General features: G+C 50.2%; 1 protein-coding gene across 1 annotated transcript in view; it reads right to left on the reverse strand.

Moving 5' to 3' along the window:
* nup160 (nucleoporin 160) overlaps positions 1-18,979 on the reverse strand; it is a 125,077-nt gene that overhangs the window by 48,316 nt on the left and 57,782 nt on the right. The window contains exons 17-26 of the mRNA XM_072518792.1: positions 18,571-18,731; positions 17,711-17,847; positions 16,403-16,473; positions 15,636-15,797; positions 15,194-15,261; positions 13,403-13,501; positions 10,286-10,405; positions 2,295-2,390; positions 1,526-1,620; positions 409-505 (exon numbers count right to left, since the gene is read on the reverse strand). Of these exons, the coding sequence (XP_072374893.1) occupies positions 409-505; positions 1,526-1,620; positions 2,295-2,390; positions 10,286-10,405; positions 13,403-13,501; positions 15,194-15,261; positions 15,636-15,797; positions 16,403-16,473; positions 17,711-17,847; positions 18,571-18,731 (1,106 nt within the window). The remainder of the gene's footprint in view (positions 1-408; positions 506-1,525; positions 1,621-2,294; positions 2,391-10,285; positions 10,406-13,402; positions 13,502-15,193; positions 15,262-15,635; positions 15,798-16,402; positions 16,474-17,710; positions 17,848-18,570; positions 18,732-18,979) is intronic.

Consider the following 18,979-nt stretch of genomic DNA (forward strand, 5'->3'; position numbering starts at 1 on the left):
GCATTTCTCTTTTTTTAATGGAATGTGGAAGTCACTGGCTACGCCAGTTTTTAATTGTCCATCCCTAGTTGCCCTTCAGAAAGTGGTGGTGAGCTGTCTTCTTGAAGCAATGCAGTCCCTATGGTGTAGGTACACACATGGTGCTGATAGGGAGTGATTCCAGTGACAGTGAAGGAATGGTGATATATTTCCAAGTCATGATGGTGAATGGCTTGGAGGGGAACCTCCAAGGTAGTAGGTGGTCCCAGGTATTTGCTGCTGTCGTCCTTCTAGATGATCACAGGTCCGGAAGGTGTTGGTGAATCATTTTATGATAGACTATTCCATTCGAACAGCAACTGGTTGGATAATAGCCTGACTGAGAGGCCCCCTCCCACCTCCCCTTGTAAAATCCCAGGCCTCACTTACCTCATCATGAAGGTTGATGTAAGGAAATTCCACCAGGTCCTGAAGTTGTGAGCGCTCACACAAAACCACCACCAGCTGACGCAGGCAGTCCAGCTGTCTGCAAGGAGACACACACACCTCACACGTGAAACACAAAGACAATAAAAGTGCTCCACTTTCCCAGCCATTCCCCTTCCTTCAGCCAAAGAGAAAGGCATATCAATACAATATATCAATTAGTACAACATTGGTTTGGAACAAACTGTGTTGTTGGTAGCAGCAGTAAGCCGGCAGGAACCAGCCTGAATCCAAAATATTATACAGACTACAAATTCATGTAGGTGAGACCAGAGCCTCCTTACACCAGGAACAGGCTCTCAATGGGTTCCAGTCCATGATAAAAGGGTTGCAACATCACTTGCTGTGACAGGTATAGCTATAAAACCATACTAGTATCACTAGCAGCAGGATGGCACTGCAATCCATATTTGTTTAACAGTGCACTAATTTTCGCTGTCCTGAGACACAATAGGTGACACTTAGAGCCGAACATACGAGGAGTGTCATCCAAAGAAAAATGACCCTTTTCAGCTGCTGAACACTAACCAACACTGGCCTGAGCCCCTTCTTCAATGTATTGTACAGGACATTTTACACCTCAGTCAGCTGGCATTACCTGCACAGGTCTCCATCAGAACTGCCTCACACTTGCATACACAGCCCTGAAGCAAACTAAGTATTGTCTACAGGACAAACATACCAATCCTGTGAATATGGGAATATGCAGAGACAAAGTCCCATTGTAAATCAACAGCTGAGACAAGTCCCACCCTGAACAGCACCAGAATGAGTATCCCACCTCCCTGTGGGGGAAGGGTGTGGGAGAGATTCAGCAGCTGTCACTTTCATCGGTGCTGCTGTAACTCTGCCCATATGCCCCAGAACAGGACTCCATCATCCACTACTACACAGCTGTGTTGGAGCTAATCCAGGGTGAGCTCTCAGCATGGCTGCTAATGACCCTTCAAACAATGCTCACAACGCTGAACTCAACATCACACCATGGTGTGCCAGCTCATCATGTCACTGTGAGAGGGCAGGGGCAGATGGTGCCAACATCTCAGTTCCATTTACTCACCTACTGCTGTCCGGATTCTGGGTTAGTGATTCATAAGCCTGATGGTTGTGGCCCAGGTCCAAGTGATGCTTGAAAATCTTGGTCCAGAGCGCAGCCTGGAGAAAGCAAGATGATTAACATGGGTGGGTACTGCCCTCTGAGGGAAAACATCACTATTACAAGATTCAACAATCCCCAGGATTATAGTCACATCAACACATACACTCAGCGTCACCATGATTACTGTGGACGGGCACGATTACATTCACTATGGACACCCTCTCCTTCTACACCTCTATCCCCCACCTAGTCAGCCTGGGTATTCTCCATTTCTTTCTTGAATAGAGCCCAAATCAGTCCCCCTTCACGATCATTCTCCTTTGCCTTGCTAACTTATTGACATCATCAACACCACCTCCAAAGTAAAAGGTATCACCACAGCAACCTGGAATTAACATTTGTTCCTGGGATGGGAGTGCTGTTGGGAAAGCCAACATTAGTTGCCTAGGGGCTGATTTAGCACACTGGGCTAAATCACTGGCTTTGAAAACAGACCAAGGCAGGCCAGCAGCACAGTTCAATTCCCATACCAGCCTCCCCGAACAGGCGCTGGAATGTGGCGACTAGGGGCTTTTCACAGTAACTTAATCGAAGCTTACTTGTGGCAATAAGTGGTTTTCATTTCATTTTTTCATTCTATCTCCAACTGCCCTCTAGAGTTCAGCTCTTTTGTCTATTTTTGGACCAAGGCTTGTGCGAGTTACAGCCAAAGAGGAATAGAAACAGTTACCAAAATCTTCCAATCATCCCTTGCTTCGGTCACCGCAATTGCTGCCAACTGTAGGACAAGCTCTGGCAACGCCATGTCTTCCAGTAAACGCAGGACCTAGAAATAAGCAGCACATAACAGTGTGGACTCAGTCCGAGAATAACAAAAACAAAATACTGTGAATGCTGGAAATCATTTTTTAATAAATATTTTTATTAGCCTTTTCACAATTTCTCATATACATAAAGTGCACTTCCGGTGGCGGCCATGGAGTGCGAGTTGTCGCACATTTGGCAGCTCCCGCTCGAGGCGATATTTTCAGTCCCGTTCCCCGGTTGCCGGGCAGATGTTTTGAAGGAAAAGGGTGCAGGGGTGGTGGAGAAAGGCTATACTCCATTGGTGAATGGATTTGTGGACCAGAACTGGGTTTAGAAGAAAAGAGCTACAAGAGCAAGAAGCTCTTCATGACACAGGGAAAGATGGCGGAGAGTAAGGGGTCGGCCCTACCAGTCCAATGGTTGTCGGAGCAGTTGATGGACTTTCTGAATGGAAAGTTGTCAGCAGAGGAGGGATGCCCTGGAGGACCTGGCGATGGTGATAGACCCACTGAGAGTGGGGATTGACCATATGAAGATTAGATGTGGGGTTGTTAGCGGATGAGGTGGTGTGTTAGCGGGTGAGGGACGCTATTCTGGGGTATGTGGAGTTGAATGATACGGGTGAGGTGTCTGCCGCCACCCTATGGCAGGCACGTACGGCAGTGGTCAGGGGGGAGTTTATATTGATCCGGGCACATAGGGACAAGGCAGAGCGGGCAGAGATGGCTAGGCTGGTGGATGTGATCGTGTAGGCTGATAGGAGGTAATCGGAGGCAGGGTTGTGTTGTTGAAAGTGCGGCAGAAGCTCCAGATGGAGTTCAGGCAGGTGTCTATGGGTAAGGTGGTGGGGCAGTTGCGGAGGGCCAGGGGGACAGTTTATGAATATGGGGAGAAGGCGAGCAGGGTTTTGGCTCATCAACTGAGAAAGCAGGAGGCGGCGAGGGAGATCAGAAAGGTGAAGAATAAGAAGGGGAAACCCTCAGCACCTCAAACGTAACATCAACGAATCCCCGCCAGAATCCCTCGTTTCGGAGAGGCCTAAAACATTGGCCAAATGTCCTAATGCTAAAGTAGATAGTAGAGGGGACATGGGGCACCCCGGTCTCGTTCCCCTCTGTAGCTGAAAGTACTGCAAACTCATTTCATTTGTTCATACATCGCCCTCAGATCTGCATACAATAATTTGACCAAAGGAGCGAATTTAGGCCCAATTCCAAACTGTTGCACACTGCAAACAAATACTTCCATTCGACACTATCGAACGCCTTCTCTGCATCTAATGCCAGTATCACCTCCTGTTCCGTCCCCTCTGCTAAAGCCAAAACCATGTTTAACAGGCATTGTACATTTGAAGCTAACCGTCTCCCCTTTACGAATCCCATCTGGTCTTTCCCTATTATCAGCGGCAGGCACTTCTCCAATCTAAGGGCCAATACCTTCATCAATATCTTAACATCTATGATTAATGATATTAATCGATATGAACCACACTCCATCTGATCTTTATCTTTTTACAATAGTGAAATTGATGCTTGCTTCATCTCTGGGAGCACCCCCCCCCCCTTACTGCATCTTCAAACATCATTAGTAATGGAGCCAGCTTATCCATAAATTTCTTATAGAATTCCACTGGGAAACCATCCGCTCATGCATGCCTTCCCCTGTCTGCATCTTCCCCGTTGCAATATGTATTTCCTACACATTTATGGGCCCCTCCAGTCTGGCCCTATCCTCTTCACCTAGAATAGGAAATTTAAATTCCTCAAAGAATTTTTGCACATCCCACACATCCCCTGGGGGCTCTGATCTATACAAATTTCTTTCTTTTTTTAAAATTTAGAGAACCCAATTCATTTTTTTCCAATTAAGGGGTAATTTAGCATGACCAATCCACCTAGTCTGCATATCTTTGGGTTGTGGGGGTGAAACCCACACAAACACGGGGAGAATGTGCAAACTCCACATGGACAGTGACCCAGAGTTGGGAACGAACCTGGGATCTCGGCACCGTGATGCAGCAGTGCTAACCACTGCATCACTGTGCTACCCTCAAATTTCAACAGAACTTTTCGAACACCTTGGGCGAGATTCTCCACTCCCGCGCCGGTTGGGAGAATCGCCCGAGCCGCCAAAATTTCCCGGGCCGCCGGTCCGACGCCCTCCTGCGATTCTCCCAAGCGGCGGGAACGGCTCCGTCGAGTTCCGCGGGCCACAGAATCGCCGGAGACAACCAAAATGGCGATTCTCCAGCACCCCCGCTATTCTCGGGCCCGGATGGGCCGAGCGGCCAGGCCAAAACGGCAGGTTCCCCCCGGCGCCGTCCACACCTGGTCGCTGCCGTCGGGAACAGCGTGGGAACGCTGGGGGGGGGGTGCCTGCAAGGGTGGGGGGGGGGGGGGGGGGGGGGGGGAGATCCTGCACCGGGGGGTACCTGAAATGTGGCATGGCCCGCGATCGGTGCCCACCGATCGTCGGGCCGTCCTCTATGAAGGAGGACCTCCTTCCTTCCGCGGCCCCGCAAGATCCGTCCGCCATCTTCTTGCGGGGCGGACTGAAGAGAGGACCGCAACCACGCATGCACGGGTGACGCCAGTTATGCGGTGCCGCCGCGTCATCTATGCACCGCCGCCTTTACGCGGCGACAAGGCCTGGCGCGTGTAGATGACGCGGCCCCGATCCTAGCCCATTGTCGGGGTCGGGATCGGGGCCGTTTCGCGCCATCGTGAACCTCGACGGCGTTCACGACACGGTGGGCACTTCGGAACGGGAGTGGAGAATCCCGCCCCTTATTCACCTGCCCCGGTGCTGAAACCAATCTCCAACCTGGACCTGTATAATCTCCTGAGCCGCCTTACGCCCACGTTGGCCTGCCTACATCAGACTAGCCTTGTCCCCATAGTGGCAGATGGATTACATGTGGAAAAGTGTGAAGTTATGCACTTTGGATTGGAAGAAGGAATGGAGGCATAGCCTATTTTCTAAATGGGGAAACACTTAGGAAATCAGAAGCACGAAGGGACTTGGGAGTACTTGTTCAAGATTCTCTTAAGGTTAACGTGCAGGTTCATTCGGCTATTAGGAAGACAAATGCAATGTTGGCATTCATGCCCAGAGGGCTAGAATACAAGAGCAGGGATGTACTTCTGAGGCTGTATAAGGCTCTGGTCAGACCCTATTTGGAGTATTGGGAGCAGTTTTGGGCCCCATTTCCGAGGAAGGATGCGCTGGCCTTGGAAAGGGTCCAGAGGGGATTCACAAGAATGATCCCTCGAATTTAGAACTTGTCGTATGAGGGACGGCTAAGGACTCTGGGTCTGTACTCAGAGTTTAGAAGGATGAGGGGGGGGAATCTTATCGAAACTTATAGAATACTGTGAGGCCTGGATAGAGTGGGCATGGAGAGAATGTTTCCACTAGTAGGAAAAACTAGAACCAGAAGGCACATTCTCATACTAAAGGAAGGATCCTTTAAAGCAGAGATGGAAGAATTTCTTCAGCCAGAAGGCTGTGGAGGCCAAATCATCGTGTCTTTAAGACAGAGATAGATATGTTCTTGATTAATAAGGAGATCAGGGGTTATGGGGGAAAAGGCAGGAGAATGGGGATGAGAAAAATATCAGCCATGATTGAATAGCACAGCAAACCCGATGGGCCGAGTGGCCTAATTCTGCTCCGATGTCTATGGTCTTATTCATACACGGCTCCTCTAGCCCGTCTTAACCGACTCATCTTTTCTGCCACCATTCCCACATTCATCTGCCAAACCGGTCTTTGAATTGACCCTTTCTCCAAGACTACTTCTACCAATTGTGGGGCATGGTCTGAAATAACAATGGCGGAATAATCCACTTCACTCACCCCCAGTAGTAGCATCCTCCCCATGATGAGAAAAAAAAAAAATCGTCCTTGAGTATACATTGTGTACCGGAGAGTATTCTCTTCCCTCCAGTGTAAAAACTGCCACTGGTCTACGCTCCCACCTTCTCCATAAGTGTCAAAACTTTTGCCCCAACTGAAGGAGTAAATGTGCCTGGATTCAAACAATTTAACTTTCGGTTCAGTACAGTGTTCAAATCTCCACCTAAAACTAACTGATGTGTATCAAGCTGCTACCAGCTTTTTCATAAATCCTAGATCGTCCCAGTTCGGGGCACATACACTGACCAGTACAACAGATCTCCTCTCCAAAATACTTTAGATGATGACATACATGCCCCCTTGATCAATTATTACTTGCTCCATCTGAAATCTAACCCTTTTGATCAGCAATATTGCCAACCCTTGAGCCTTGCTATCAAAATCGGAGTGGAAGATCTGATTCACCCATCCCTTTTGGAACCATAACTGATCCTTTACCCTCAAATGAGTCTCCTGTAGTAGCATCGCGTTGGCTTTCAAGCTCTCAGACGGGAGAGGACTCTTGTCCTCTTCACTGGACGTCCCAGTCCCCTTACGTTCCAAGTCAGAAACCGGACTGGGGTTTTCTCACCTCTTCTCGCTACCCGTTCAGCCATCGCCCTTCCGAGGGGTATGTCTGTCTCCTCACCAGTATTTTCAATACCTCACCTCATTTTTATAACCTTTGGTTTCACCCATATAGTGAGCCCAACCCTTATTCTAAAATTCTATCAGCCAGCATTCCCTACCCCCTCCCCTATCCCATAAATCCCCCAGATATTCACTCTCGAAACTACTTTCCTAATCTTTATTCCCCATTCAGGGTTCGACCTGCCACAGCCATTCCCCACCACGCTTCCATTCACTCGCCAGCCCCAGCTTACCAGCGAGGTGGCTTCACTCTACATTAAAATCTCTAATATAAAGGGACATTGTGTTGCATCTACTTCCCTCTTTTTCAAAATATTTTTTATCTATTTATTTATTTGTTTTTCCTTCCCAAATATTATCTTATTTTTGGGATGCTGGAAATCTGAAATTTAAAAAATCAGAAAGTGCTGTAAAAACTCAGCAGGTCTGGCACCGTATGGGGAAAGAGAAAGAGTTAACATTTCCAGCCCGTACAACTCCTTGTCAGAGCTCTGAAGAATCGAATGGACTGCTCACGGTAACTCTTGTTTCTCTCTCCACAGATGCTGCCAGACCTGCGGAGTTTTTCCAGCACTTTGTTTTTATCTGTGCGGTCTAACATTGTGCACGGTCAGTTGATAAATATATATGTAATAAACAGAGGCAGATGGTGGTTTGGGGTTTGAACCTGCAACTTTATCCTGACAACTGAAAGTAGTGGTTTCAAGGCACTTTAGAATGGGAAACGTTATGGAAGTGTGACCAGGTGACGCTTGTCGGGAAATGCTTCGAAACTGTATATCAGTTCTCCCATGCTATTTGTACATGGGGTGTGATGTCAAAGTTCAGTCTTTAGACCAGGGCACACAAATGTAAGACAGATCTCGGTTTAAAGTCAGGCATGCTAGCCATGCTTTTGGATTTCCATTAACATTTCCCACTTACGAAGTAGATTTAGGTATAAACCTACATACTAGGTTTAAATTAAAACCTAAGGGCTCACACTGTTTGCAGAGACAAAGAAGATTCTGGAGAAAGATAAATCTCGGGTCATACAACTCCCAAGGACTTGTAACTGAGGCAAGGATGCCTGCACACAAAGTTGATTGATTCCAGGCAGCTGCCACTCACGTGATCATCAGAGAACACAGGACAATGGAGGGGAGTTTGGGGGTGCTAAAGCTCAGGCGTCTAATTAATCTACTAGCTGTCTGAGGGCTTGTAGATAAGATGAAGCACCTATGTGCTTGGCACTTTATAATATTGTGTACGTCCCTTGGTTATGATTGATAACTATATTCGTGTATAATGCATTATGCAATCCTAATTCATAATTGTGAGTGGATACAGATAATTTTTGAACAAAGGTATTCTCTTGATTGGTGTCTGTTAATTACTACAGATAAAACAGAATTGTATTTTCTGTGCTCAGGAAACTAGCTAGCCATCTGGTGGTTGCTTATTTCCCTGGTTTTAGTTTGCAATAAAAGTTTAAACTATACTTCAACTCTCTGTGCCGCCTGGCCAGTTGGAGTGAAGTGAGATCTCAGGGCCAAGGTGGAGATGGCTAGCAGTTTCAAATTCCTAGGGGTACACATCTCCAAAAATCTGTCCTGGCCCACCCACGTCGACGCTACCACCAAGAAAGCACAACATCCTCAGGAAACTAAGGAAATCCGGCATGTCCACATTAACTCTTACCACCTTTTACAGATGCACCATAGAAAGCATCCTATCTGGCTGCATCACAGCCTGGTACGGCAACTGCTCGGCCCAGGACCGCAAGAAACTTCAGAGTTGTGAACACCACACACGAACCTGCCTCCCATCCATTGACTCCATCTACACCTCCCGCTGCCTGGGGAAAGCGGGCAGCATAATCAAAGACCCCTCCCACCCGGCTTACTCACTCTTCCAACTTCTTCCATCGGGCAGGAGATACAGAAGTCGGAGAACACGCACGAACAGACTCAAAAACAGCTTCTTCCCCACTGTTACCAGACTCCTAAACGACCCTCTTATGGACTGACCTCATTAACACTACACCCCTTTTTGCATCACCCGATGCAGGTGTTATCTAGTTACATTGTGTACCCTGTGTTGCCCTATTATGTATTTTCATGTACTTAATGATCTGTTGAGCTGCTCGCAGTAAAATACTTTTCACTGTATCTTGGTACATGTGACAATAAACAAATCCAATCCAAGTATGCTATAGTTGAATATCTACTAGTGAAATTCCCACACGCCCACATCCATACATGGAATAGGAACTGCCTATGTAAACATGTCACACTTTAAGATAACCACCCGCTCCACTGTATTGTACTAGGTTCCGGAAGTGAATTTGTTGCTTAAGTTTCTATTCCAACTCATTTGGACATTGCTGAACATAAAATCTGCCTCAAAACAGCAGAATTGAGCAGTGTTACAGACCGTAAATCCTTTATTTCATTAACATTACTGATGTATTTAAGAACAGCTCCTCAGTGAAGTTTTATTAATACAGCTGAAAATGGGTGTAATAAAAGCAATAAGCATTTTAATTGGAGTCTGATTTAAAAATTGAAAACACACAACTAGTTACATTTCAGATTTCCAGCACCCAATTGGCTTCCAGCCAATTGTTTTAAATGAGCACAAGCGATGGTTAAAAACCCAGTTTCCACTTGAAATTCCTCAATCTTTTGCATTAATTTGGGCAGATTTCCAGTGTATGCACAGTGGCTCCAGTTAGATGGTACAAAAAATAAATGTGCACGACGCAAAACATTTAAACTCACTCATCCTAAAAGCTGCAAACATATAATACATTGCTAACTGGGTCTGGGGAAGAAAACTTAAGATTTAGCTAAAATTAAACCCCTCACGCGGTGTGTTAGAGCAGTTATCAAACAGCCCGGTGCCGTTTGAAGTACATATTTTAATATGCTGCACTGATATTTCGGGAGCAGCTGTTGATTATTTCATGTTTCCAATGACATTAGCTACAATAGAAAGTCTGACCAATGTCCCAGAAATTTGGATCTGGGCACTTGATAAACGGGAAGACAGAAATGGCCAAAGGTCAGCAAAACCAGGATATGGATCAGGTGATAAAAAACTCCCAAACACAAGTTGGTAAGCAGGGTATTGCTACCTCCCATACGGTAGAAAATATTGACACACCAATTGAATGGGGGCGAGGATAAGTAATTAAAGTATGATCAGAATTACTGCTAAAACAGAATATGGAGAATATAACTGCAAAAACATCAGAACTTGAAGCTCACTTTGCCAAACATGTGTTTACAGTCAGGTATCGGACACAATGAGCTCCTCAGTGAACATCCGATAAATATTCCTGACATGAGTGCAGCATCACGGCAATTTGAACATTATACTCACCTTGTTGTAATACTGCACCCTAGGATTGGAGGCAGCTTCCTCATCCTCCACTCGAATCAGTCTATCCAGAAATTCCTCCCTCCCCACTGCTGCAGCAGCATCACAGAAACACTCCAATGCCTGGGGAAAGAAGCAAAGATATGTCATGAAATCAGGAATATGTTCCCATGGTCCTCAATCACCAATCCCGGTCCCACACCGTCCCCCGGTCCCGCACCGTCCCCCGGTCCCGCACCGTCCCCCGGTCCCGCACCGTCCCCCGGTCCCCCGGTCCCGCACCGTCCCCCGGTCCCGGTCCCGCACCGTCCCCCGGTCCCGGTCCCGCACCGTCCCCCGGTCCCGGTCCCGCACCGTCCCCCGGTCCCGGTCCCGCACCGTCCCCCGGTCCCGGTCCCGCACCGTCCCCCGGTCCCGGTCCCGCACCGTCCCCCGGTCCCGGTCCCGCACCGTCCCCCGGTCCCGGTCCCGCACCGTGTCCCGGTCCCGGTCCCGCACCGTCCCCCGGTCCCAGTCCCGCACCGTCCCCCGGTCCCAGTCCCTCACCGTCCCCCGGTCCCAGTCCCGCACCGTCCCCCGGTCCCAGTCCCACACCGTCCCCCGGTCCCAGTCCCACACCGTCCCCCGGTCCCAGTCCCACACCGTCCCCCGGTCCCAGTCCCTCACCGTCCCCCGGTCCCAGTCCCACACCGTCCCCCGGTCCCAGTCCCACACCGTCCCCCGGTCCCAGTCCCACACCGTCCCCCGGTCCCAGTCCCACACCGTCCCCCGGTCCCAGTCCCACACCGTCCCCCGGTCCCAGTCCCACACCGTCCCCCGGTCCCAGTCCCACACCGTCCCCCGGTCCCAGTCCCACACCGTCCCCCGGTCCCAGTCCCACACCGTCCCCCGGTCCCAGTCCCACACCGTCCCCCGGTCCCAGTCCCACACCGTCCCCCGGTCCCAGTCCCACACCGTCCCCCGGTCCCAGTCCCACACCGTCCCCCGGTCCCAGTCCCACACCGTCCCCCGGTCCCAGTCCCACACCGTCCCCCGGTCCCAGTCCCACACCGTCCCCCGGTCCCAGTCCCACACCGTCCCCCGGTCCCAGTCCCTCACCGTCCCCCGGTCCCAGTCCCACACCGTCCCCCGGTCCCAGTCCCACACCGTCCCCCGGTCCCAGTCCCACACCGTCCCCCGGTCCCAGTCCCACACCGTCCCCCGGTCCCAGTCCCAGTCCCACACCGTCCCCCGGTCCCAGTCCCACACCGTCCCCCGGTCCCAGTCCCACACCGTCCCCCGGTCCCAGTCCCACACCGTCCCCCGGTCCCAGTCCCACACCGTCCCCCGGTCCCAGTCCCACACCGTCCCCCGGTCCCAGTCCCACACCGTCCCCCGGTCCCAGTCCCACACCGTCCCCCGGTCCCAGTCACACACCATCCCCCGGTCCAAGTCCAACATCGTCCCCCGATCCCCGCCCCACAACGTCCCAAATCGTCCCCCGCCCCACACCGTCCCAAACCGTTCCCTGCTCCACACCGTTCCCTGATCTCCCCCCCACACCGTCCCCCGCCCCAAACCGTCCCTCGTTCCCCATTCCAAACCGTCCCTCGTTCCCCATTCCAAACCGTCCCTCGCGCCAAAACGTCCCCCGATCCCCGCCCCACACCATCCCCCACACTCTTTCCCCGATCACAGATCCCCGCCTCACGCCGGTCCCCCCCGATACAGATCCCCGCCCCACGACGGTCCCAGTTCACAGATCCCCGCCCCACACCGGTCCCCGATCACAGATCCCCGCCCCACGCTATCCCCCACTCCCCGCCCCACACCAGTCCCCAATCACAGATCCCGACCCCACACCGGTCCCCGATCACAGATCCCCGCCCCACACCGGTCCCCGCCCCACGCTACCCCCCCGCTCCCCGCCCCACACCAGTCCCCAATCACAGATCCCGACCCCACACCGGTCCCCGATTACAGATCCCCGCCCCACACCGGTCCCCGATCACAGATCCCCGCCCCACACTATCCCCCGCTCCCCGCCCCACACCAGTCCCCAATCACAGATCCCCACCCCACACCGGTCCCCAATCACAGATCCCCGCCCCACACCGGTCCCCGGTCACAGATCTCCGCCCCAACCGGTCCCCGATCACAGATCCCCGTCCCACACCGGTCCCCGGTCACAGATCCCCGCCCCACACCGGCCCCCGATCACAGACCCCGCCCCACACCAGTCCCCGATCACAGATCCCCACCCCACACCGGTCCCCGGTCACAGATCCCAGTCCCACACCGGCCCCCGATCACAGGTCCCCGATCACAGACCCCACCCCACACCAGTCCCCGATCACAGATACCCACCCCACACCGGTCCCCGGTCCCAGATCCCCGTCCCACACCGGTCCCCGATCACAGATCCCCACCCCACACCGGTCCCCGGTCCCAGATCCCCGTCCCACACCGGTCCCCGATCACAGACCCCGACCCACACCTGTACCCGGTCCCAGATCCCCGCCCCTCACCGGTCCCCCGATCTCAGATCCCCGCCCCAAACCGGTCCCTGATCACAGATCCCCGCCCCAAACCGGTCCCCGATCACAGATCCCCGCCCCACTCTATCCCCCAATCACAGATCCCCGCCCCAAACCGGTCCCCGATCACAGATCCCCGTCCCACTCTATCCCCCGATCACAGATCCCCGCCCCAAACCGGTCCCCGATCTCAGATCCCCGCCCCACACCGGTCCCTGATCACAGATCCCCGCCCCAAACCGGTCCCCGATCTCAGATCCCCGCCCCACACCGGTCCCTGATCACAGATCCCCGCCCCAAACCGGTCCCCGATCTCAGATCCCCGCCCCACACCGGTCCCTGATCACAGATTCCCCGACCCACGCCGGTCCCCGATCACATATCCCGCCCCACACCGATCCCCGCCCCACACTGTTCCCTGATCACAGATCCCCGCCCCACGCTATCCCCCGCTCCCCGCCCCACACCGGTCCCCGATCACAGATTCCCTGACCCACACCGTTCCCCGATCACAGATCCCCGCCCCACACCGGTCCCCGATCACATATCCCCACCTTACTCTATCCCCCAATCTCAGGTCCCCCGATCACAGATACAATCTCACCTTCTGTCCTTCACCCGTTGACAGGTAACACTGTCCCAGCACAAACCGTCGTGAACCAACATTAACCTCACACCAGGGCTGCAGCAGCCGGACATATTCCTTTGAAATGAGAACATGTTTTCATGACCAAGTCCAACAGTCTCATCAAACAACATGAAGTATTTCAATCCAGGAGTGTATCATCAACAATGCCATAAATTATATAAATGATTGTACATCTCTGTAACATCAGGCAGAAAGGCAATGGTGGCAGGGAGCTCATAATAATAGAAATCAGCTTATATAGCTAACCTTGGCATTTGTTCATTGCATCAACTGGGGGAGGTTGCATACATTAGCCATATACCTACCCACTGCCATTCACACCCATGTTATCTGACAGAATTTTAAAACTAATATCACATCGAGTCCCATTAAAGCTCCGACAAACATAGATTAAAATCGGTAGGATCATGGAACTCGACCAACTGTGCACACCAAGTGAAATGAGGTTAGAGGTCACAGAATCACATTGTCCAGGGAAATGTGTACGCACCATATTATAACATCTTGCTACTCTGGGCAGCTACCCCCCACCACACCATTCTGCCACACCTACCCCATCCAGCCCACCAGCACCCCCATCATCAAACACCATCCACCCCAGCTCTCCCAGCCTGCCTGCCGAGCCAGACATCACCCCCCCCCCCCCCCCCCCGATCCCTGCCCAGGGCCATCTCCCCCCCCCCCCCCCCCCCCCCCCGACACCCACCCACACACCCAAGCCCTCAAATCCCCCTACTGGGTGGTGCGATATTACAGGAGGTGGAAATAGGCAGTCTAAGTGATGGTGAAGATACAAGATCAGAAGCCCATTTGGAGTTCAAACAGAGAATAGAGGTTGTGACCAGACTGGCTTAATCTCAAAGTATTGCCAGGGACAGGAATGGAGTCGTTATCTCAGGAATGGAGTTTGGAGCAGGAACTGAAAACAACGGTTTTAATCGTCCCAATATACAAGTATAGAAAATTTCTGTTCATTCAGCAATAGATTTTGATATGCAATCAGATAATTTGGCAACAATGAAGTAGGGAGGGGCAAAGGTGAAGTAAAGTTGGGTATAAGTCAGTGAACATGTGAAAACTATAATTCGGTATTTTTTCTTAAAATAAACTTAGAGCACCCAATTCCTTTTTTCCCGCAATTTAGGGGCAATTTAGTGTGGCCAATCCACCTAGCCTGCACATCTTTGGGTTGGAGGTGAGACCCACGCAAACTTGGGGAGATTGTGCAAATTCCACACGGACAGTGATCCAGGGCCGGGATCAAGCCCAGATCCTCAGCGCCGTGAGGCAGCAGTGCTAACCACTGAGTCAACGTGCTGCCTCTATAATTCGGTGTTGCCATGGGGCAGCATATAGATGAGAAATGTAGGAGACCAAGGATAGAGCCTTTACACCCACGATAATGGCACAGGAGCCGGAAGAGAAGATATTGCAAGTGGTCCTTGGCTACAATTCAATAAATTAGAATAGGACCAGGTGAGAGCAGTCCCACCCAGCTGGGTGACAGTGGGGATGTGTTGGGAGGATGGTGGGGTCAACCATGCCAAGGATGAGGAAGGAAAGTTTACATCTGTCAGTCACAATGCCTGTTGTGAATTTTGATAAGAGCCGTTATAGTAGTGGAAACCTGATTGGACTGGACAGACACAAACAGGAGTTTTGAAAAAGCGGTGAATGGAATCGGGGAGTGACAACATGATCAAGAACCAGCAAGAGTAAACAATGAAAGCTGTAAGTATTACCAACCTGGAGCTGTACATATTGACAATGTCCCATGAGAAACTCCGGAAACAGAAAACTGGCGTTATTCGCCCATTTGAATGGCAGTTAAGAAAATAGGAGGGTATCATTGGAAAAGATCATACTGATGGGAGACTAAGGAAGTATCACAAACTATACTTCAAACAAGTAGGGAACCTGTATCAGCTGCACAACAACTACACAAGGGATCTGTAAATTCTGCCTGTTCTGTCCTGTCCCCATCATTGATAGGGGAGACTCTGGCCTCAGGCCGACTCTTTGGAACTTTCTTCCTAAACCTCTCCTCCCTCCTCAGAATTTCTCAGTCAATCCTGAATTATATTCCCTAACCTGCCCTCTTCTCATGTGCAGCATCACCTAGATTGAACACACAGCTGGTTACAGATAGTCACATTGCCGTACGGTGCACAGAGCCAGCTTGAAGGATATAAATACTGTAGGAGGTGGCTGGTGAGGGCAATACCAATCTGTGTCCAGCTGATCAGTGGCTGGTTTAAAGGACTATTTGCCTGGGACAGTAACCGGGAAAGAATGTGTTTCCTGGCCACATTCTGGTAGAACGATTCCACCACTGTCCTTGGGCCGGTGGCTGGAAAACAGGAACAGAAATTCATCAGCATTACAATAAACATGTTAGAAAACAGGTCAATACAAGGTAAACCAACTGCCCATATTAACCAAACCCATCACCATCAGCAATTGACTGGAGACTGAAAGACATGATCAGAAATCACATGAACTAGAGCTGGAAACCCACTGGCACCTTATGATCCACATGCTGCCAGTTAGTGCCAGTTCATACAGTCCGAAAGGCAGCAGTGACCCGATAGACTGAACTATTTTTTCACATTGTAACTGAAGGCAGGCGGGTCAAATACAAGTCGGAAAGTCAGATAAGAGGAGACTGTTTGGCCTGTGAAACATTTTATACAGCACGCTGACTCACCCACCCCAAACCCCTGCCCCTTAAAACCTTACATGCTGACCCCATGCCTTGTGGCATGTAGTTTCCTCTAAAATAACCCCATTGTTTCTCTTTTCATTAGCTTTCCATTACATTACTCTCCCAAGAAATGTAATGTGACATCTTCTGCATAATTGTACCATTTTACAGTGCACTCCCTCCTGAACACCCACAGATCATTACCCAGTCAAGCAGCCACTAGAGGGAAGAGGTTTGGCACATGTACCCACCTGGCCGCTGTGATGTTAAGGCATTAGCATCAGTCAGTTCCAACACGGACAACTGTCGCAGGTTCGATTCCCTGAAACCACACAAAGTGTTAGTTTGTTTCTTTCTCCCACTGCTCTCGTGTCATTTTAACACTTGCCTACACAGACAACTCCCTTTCCACCCATTGGGTGTACACAAACCAGGCAACAGACGTCTCAACAAATTTTTGTATTTCTTCATGGGATGTGGGTGTCGCTGGCAAGGCCAACATTTGTTGCCCTTCCCCAATTACCCTTAAGACGGTGGTGAGCTTGACTTTGCATGAAGACTCTCATTTATCATAAGCCCACCCACTGTGGTGTAGGCTCTCCCAGTGCTGATGGGACATTCCTGTAGCGGTTTTATAAACAGTCACTTGCTGGGCCCCATTTCAGAAGGCAGCTAAGAGTCAACCACATTGCTGTGGGCCTGAATTTACATGAAGGCCAGACCAGGTAAGGACAGATTTACTTCCCTGCAATCAGTAAACCAGATGGGTATTTAGAACAACCAATACCAGTTTTGTGGCACCATTTTGTGACTTGCTGCCAATTCCAATTTTTTAATTAATTAAATCCAAATTTCATCAGCTACTGTGGTGGTATTTCAACCCATGACCCCAGAACATTGGACTGGGCTTCTGAATTCCCAGCCCAGTGACACTATCACTTCACCACGAATGGTGCCACATCTTCTGCCAATGGTACCCGGAAACGTGTTCAGATCACTGCTGGATTATAGCCCCAGTCCACCCTGGAGAACAATCGAATGTTGAGTGTTTTCTCCACTTGGGACCCTCTGCTGGTCCTGCTCTCAATTACCCGGCACAGAACATGTCACATATTGCTGTTTGCCCTTACAGCTGCGCAAGGCGAGGAATGAATATGTTTGTGAGTGCAACACTTTATGTACCTATTGTGTTGCCTCAGTTCGATTTTAATTGAACAAACTACCTCAGCCCCAACTTCAGATGTACCCCATATTTTCCAAACCAGCCACATTGTACTTCGACACATTGGAAAATACCTTTTACCTTCCTCTCTCAAATCTGGTCAGGTCCCAGGGATGAACTGTGTGTTTGACACATGACCTGATCTACTCTCAATTATGCAACGAGAATTAAATCCCCTTAGAAAGCACTTAAATGAGTGGGTGGGCTTATGATAAATGAGAGTCTTCATACAAAGTCAAGCTATAAGCAACCAGGGGACCATTATGGTTAAAAATTCAATACAAGAATCTTTTGAAAAAATCTTCCCCCCCTTCCTCACACTCCCAATTGTACTTACAGCGTGTCAATGGGCACCACTGAGGCCAAGGAACGACTAGCCCACCTCACCACGTAGTAGGAACACACAAGGAGAGATGTCCGGGGAATGAGATCCTGTTGGAGCTGCAAGAGATACCCTCCAGCTCCCAAATTCACCTGAAGGACAGCACACAGTTCAGGATTTAACAAATCACTCTCGGTTTACATGTTCAAAAATTTACCGAATTTCATAACTTCAGCAAGTTCAAATTACTAAACTAGCTTCAAACTGTGTGATAATATGGGTCTAATCTGTATGGTCTCTGGGCGTGGAGATTGCTTCAAAAGGAATGCCCCAACCCCACATTTAATGTTCTGAATACATGCGATCAACAGAAAGTGAAAACACAATTGACTACACTCACCCTGAGCAAACAACAACCTGGGGGACATTGTTACTTTGGAATGCAAACCTTTTTCTGTATCCAAGCATTAATAATGGAAACAGAATATACCTCAAACCAATAATAAATAGAGAACATACATTGTTATTTTAGAGTCCCAGAGGACCATAGGCTGCACTCCTCAGAGAGCTGACTGGTGGTGATTTAACCCGCGGGTCAACACACCTCAGATGAGGGGCAAGGTTGAGAAGGCAGTGATGAAGGCCTTCATGAATAACCTCAGCTGGTGCAGGAATTGAAGCTGCGCTATTGCGTCGCTGCACATCACAAACCAACCATCCAGCCAACTGAGCTAACCCACCTCCAGAAGGTACATCACAGCCAATCAGATACATTTGAGACCAACTGTTAGTCACACAGTAATCAGCAGCTAGAAGGGTTATGCAGTACACATCCTGGAAGGGTACGAGACTAATGAGCTGACGAGGATACTTACACTGTCTCCAAGGTGCAACATTAGCTGCTCCAGGATCAGCAGGTCACGACAGATGAGAAACCGAGTCATGGACATGTGGTATGCTGCCTGACACACAATATTAATAGCAACATTGCTGCCATAAAATTGAGCCATGTTCATCCGGATGTGCAGAGGCTGGACTGGATAAAGTAGAACGAAAACAAGTGAAGAGGGCACTCAGTCGACCATGTACATCTACCACGCTGCTTTAACTCAACATTATTGCATCTGCACAGTTCCTCCTAGAGACTTTTCCCTACATGGTTGATGCTTTGTGAGCACAAAGCTGGACAAAGAAATCTTTTTGATAAGAGCTTCCTTCTCATTGAGGAGGCTCCAACCTGCTCTGAAAACTCGGCATATATTTTGACAGCTGTAGCAAATTTCA

Source organism: Scyliorhinus torazame, chromosome 10, assembly GCF_047496885.1.
Source record: "Scyliorhinus torazame isolate Kashiwa2021f chromosome 10, sScyTor2.1, whole genome shotgun sequence".
Classification (NCBI taxonomy): domain Eukaryota; kingdom Metazoa; phylum Chordata; class Chondrichthyes; order Carcharhiniformes; family Scyliorhinidae; genus Scyliorhinus; species Scyliorhinus torazame.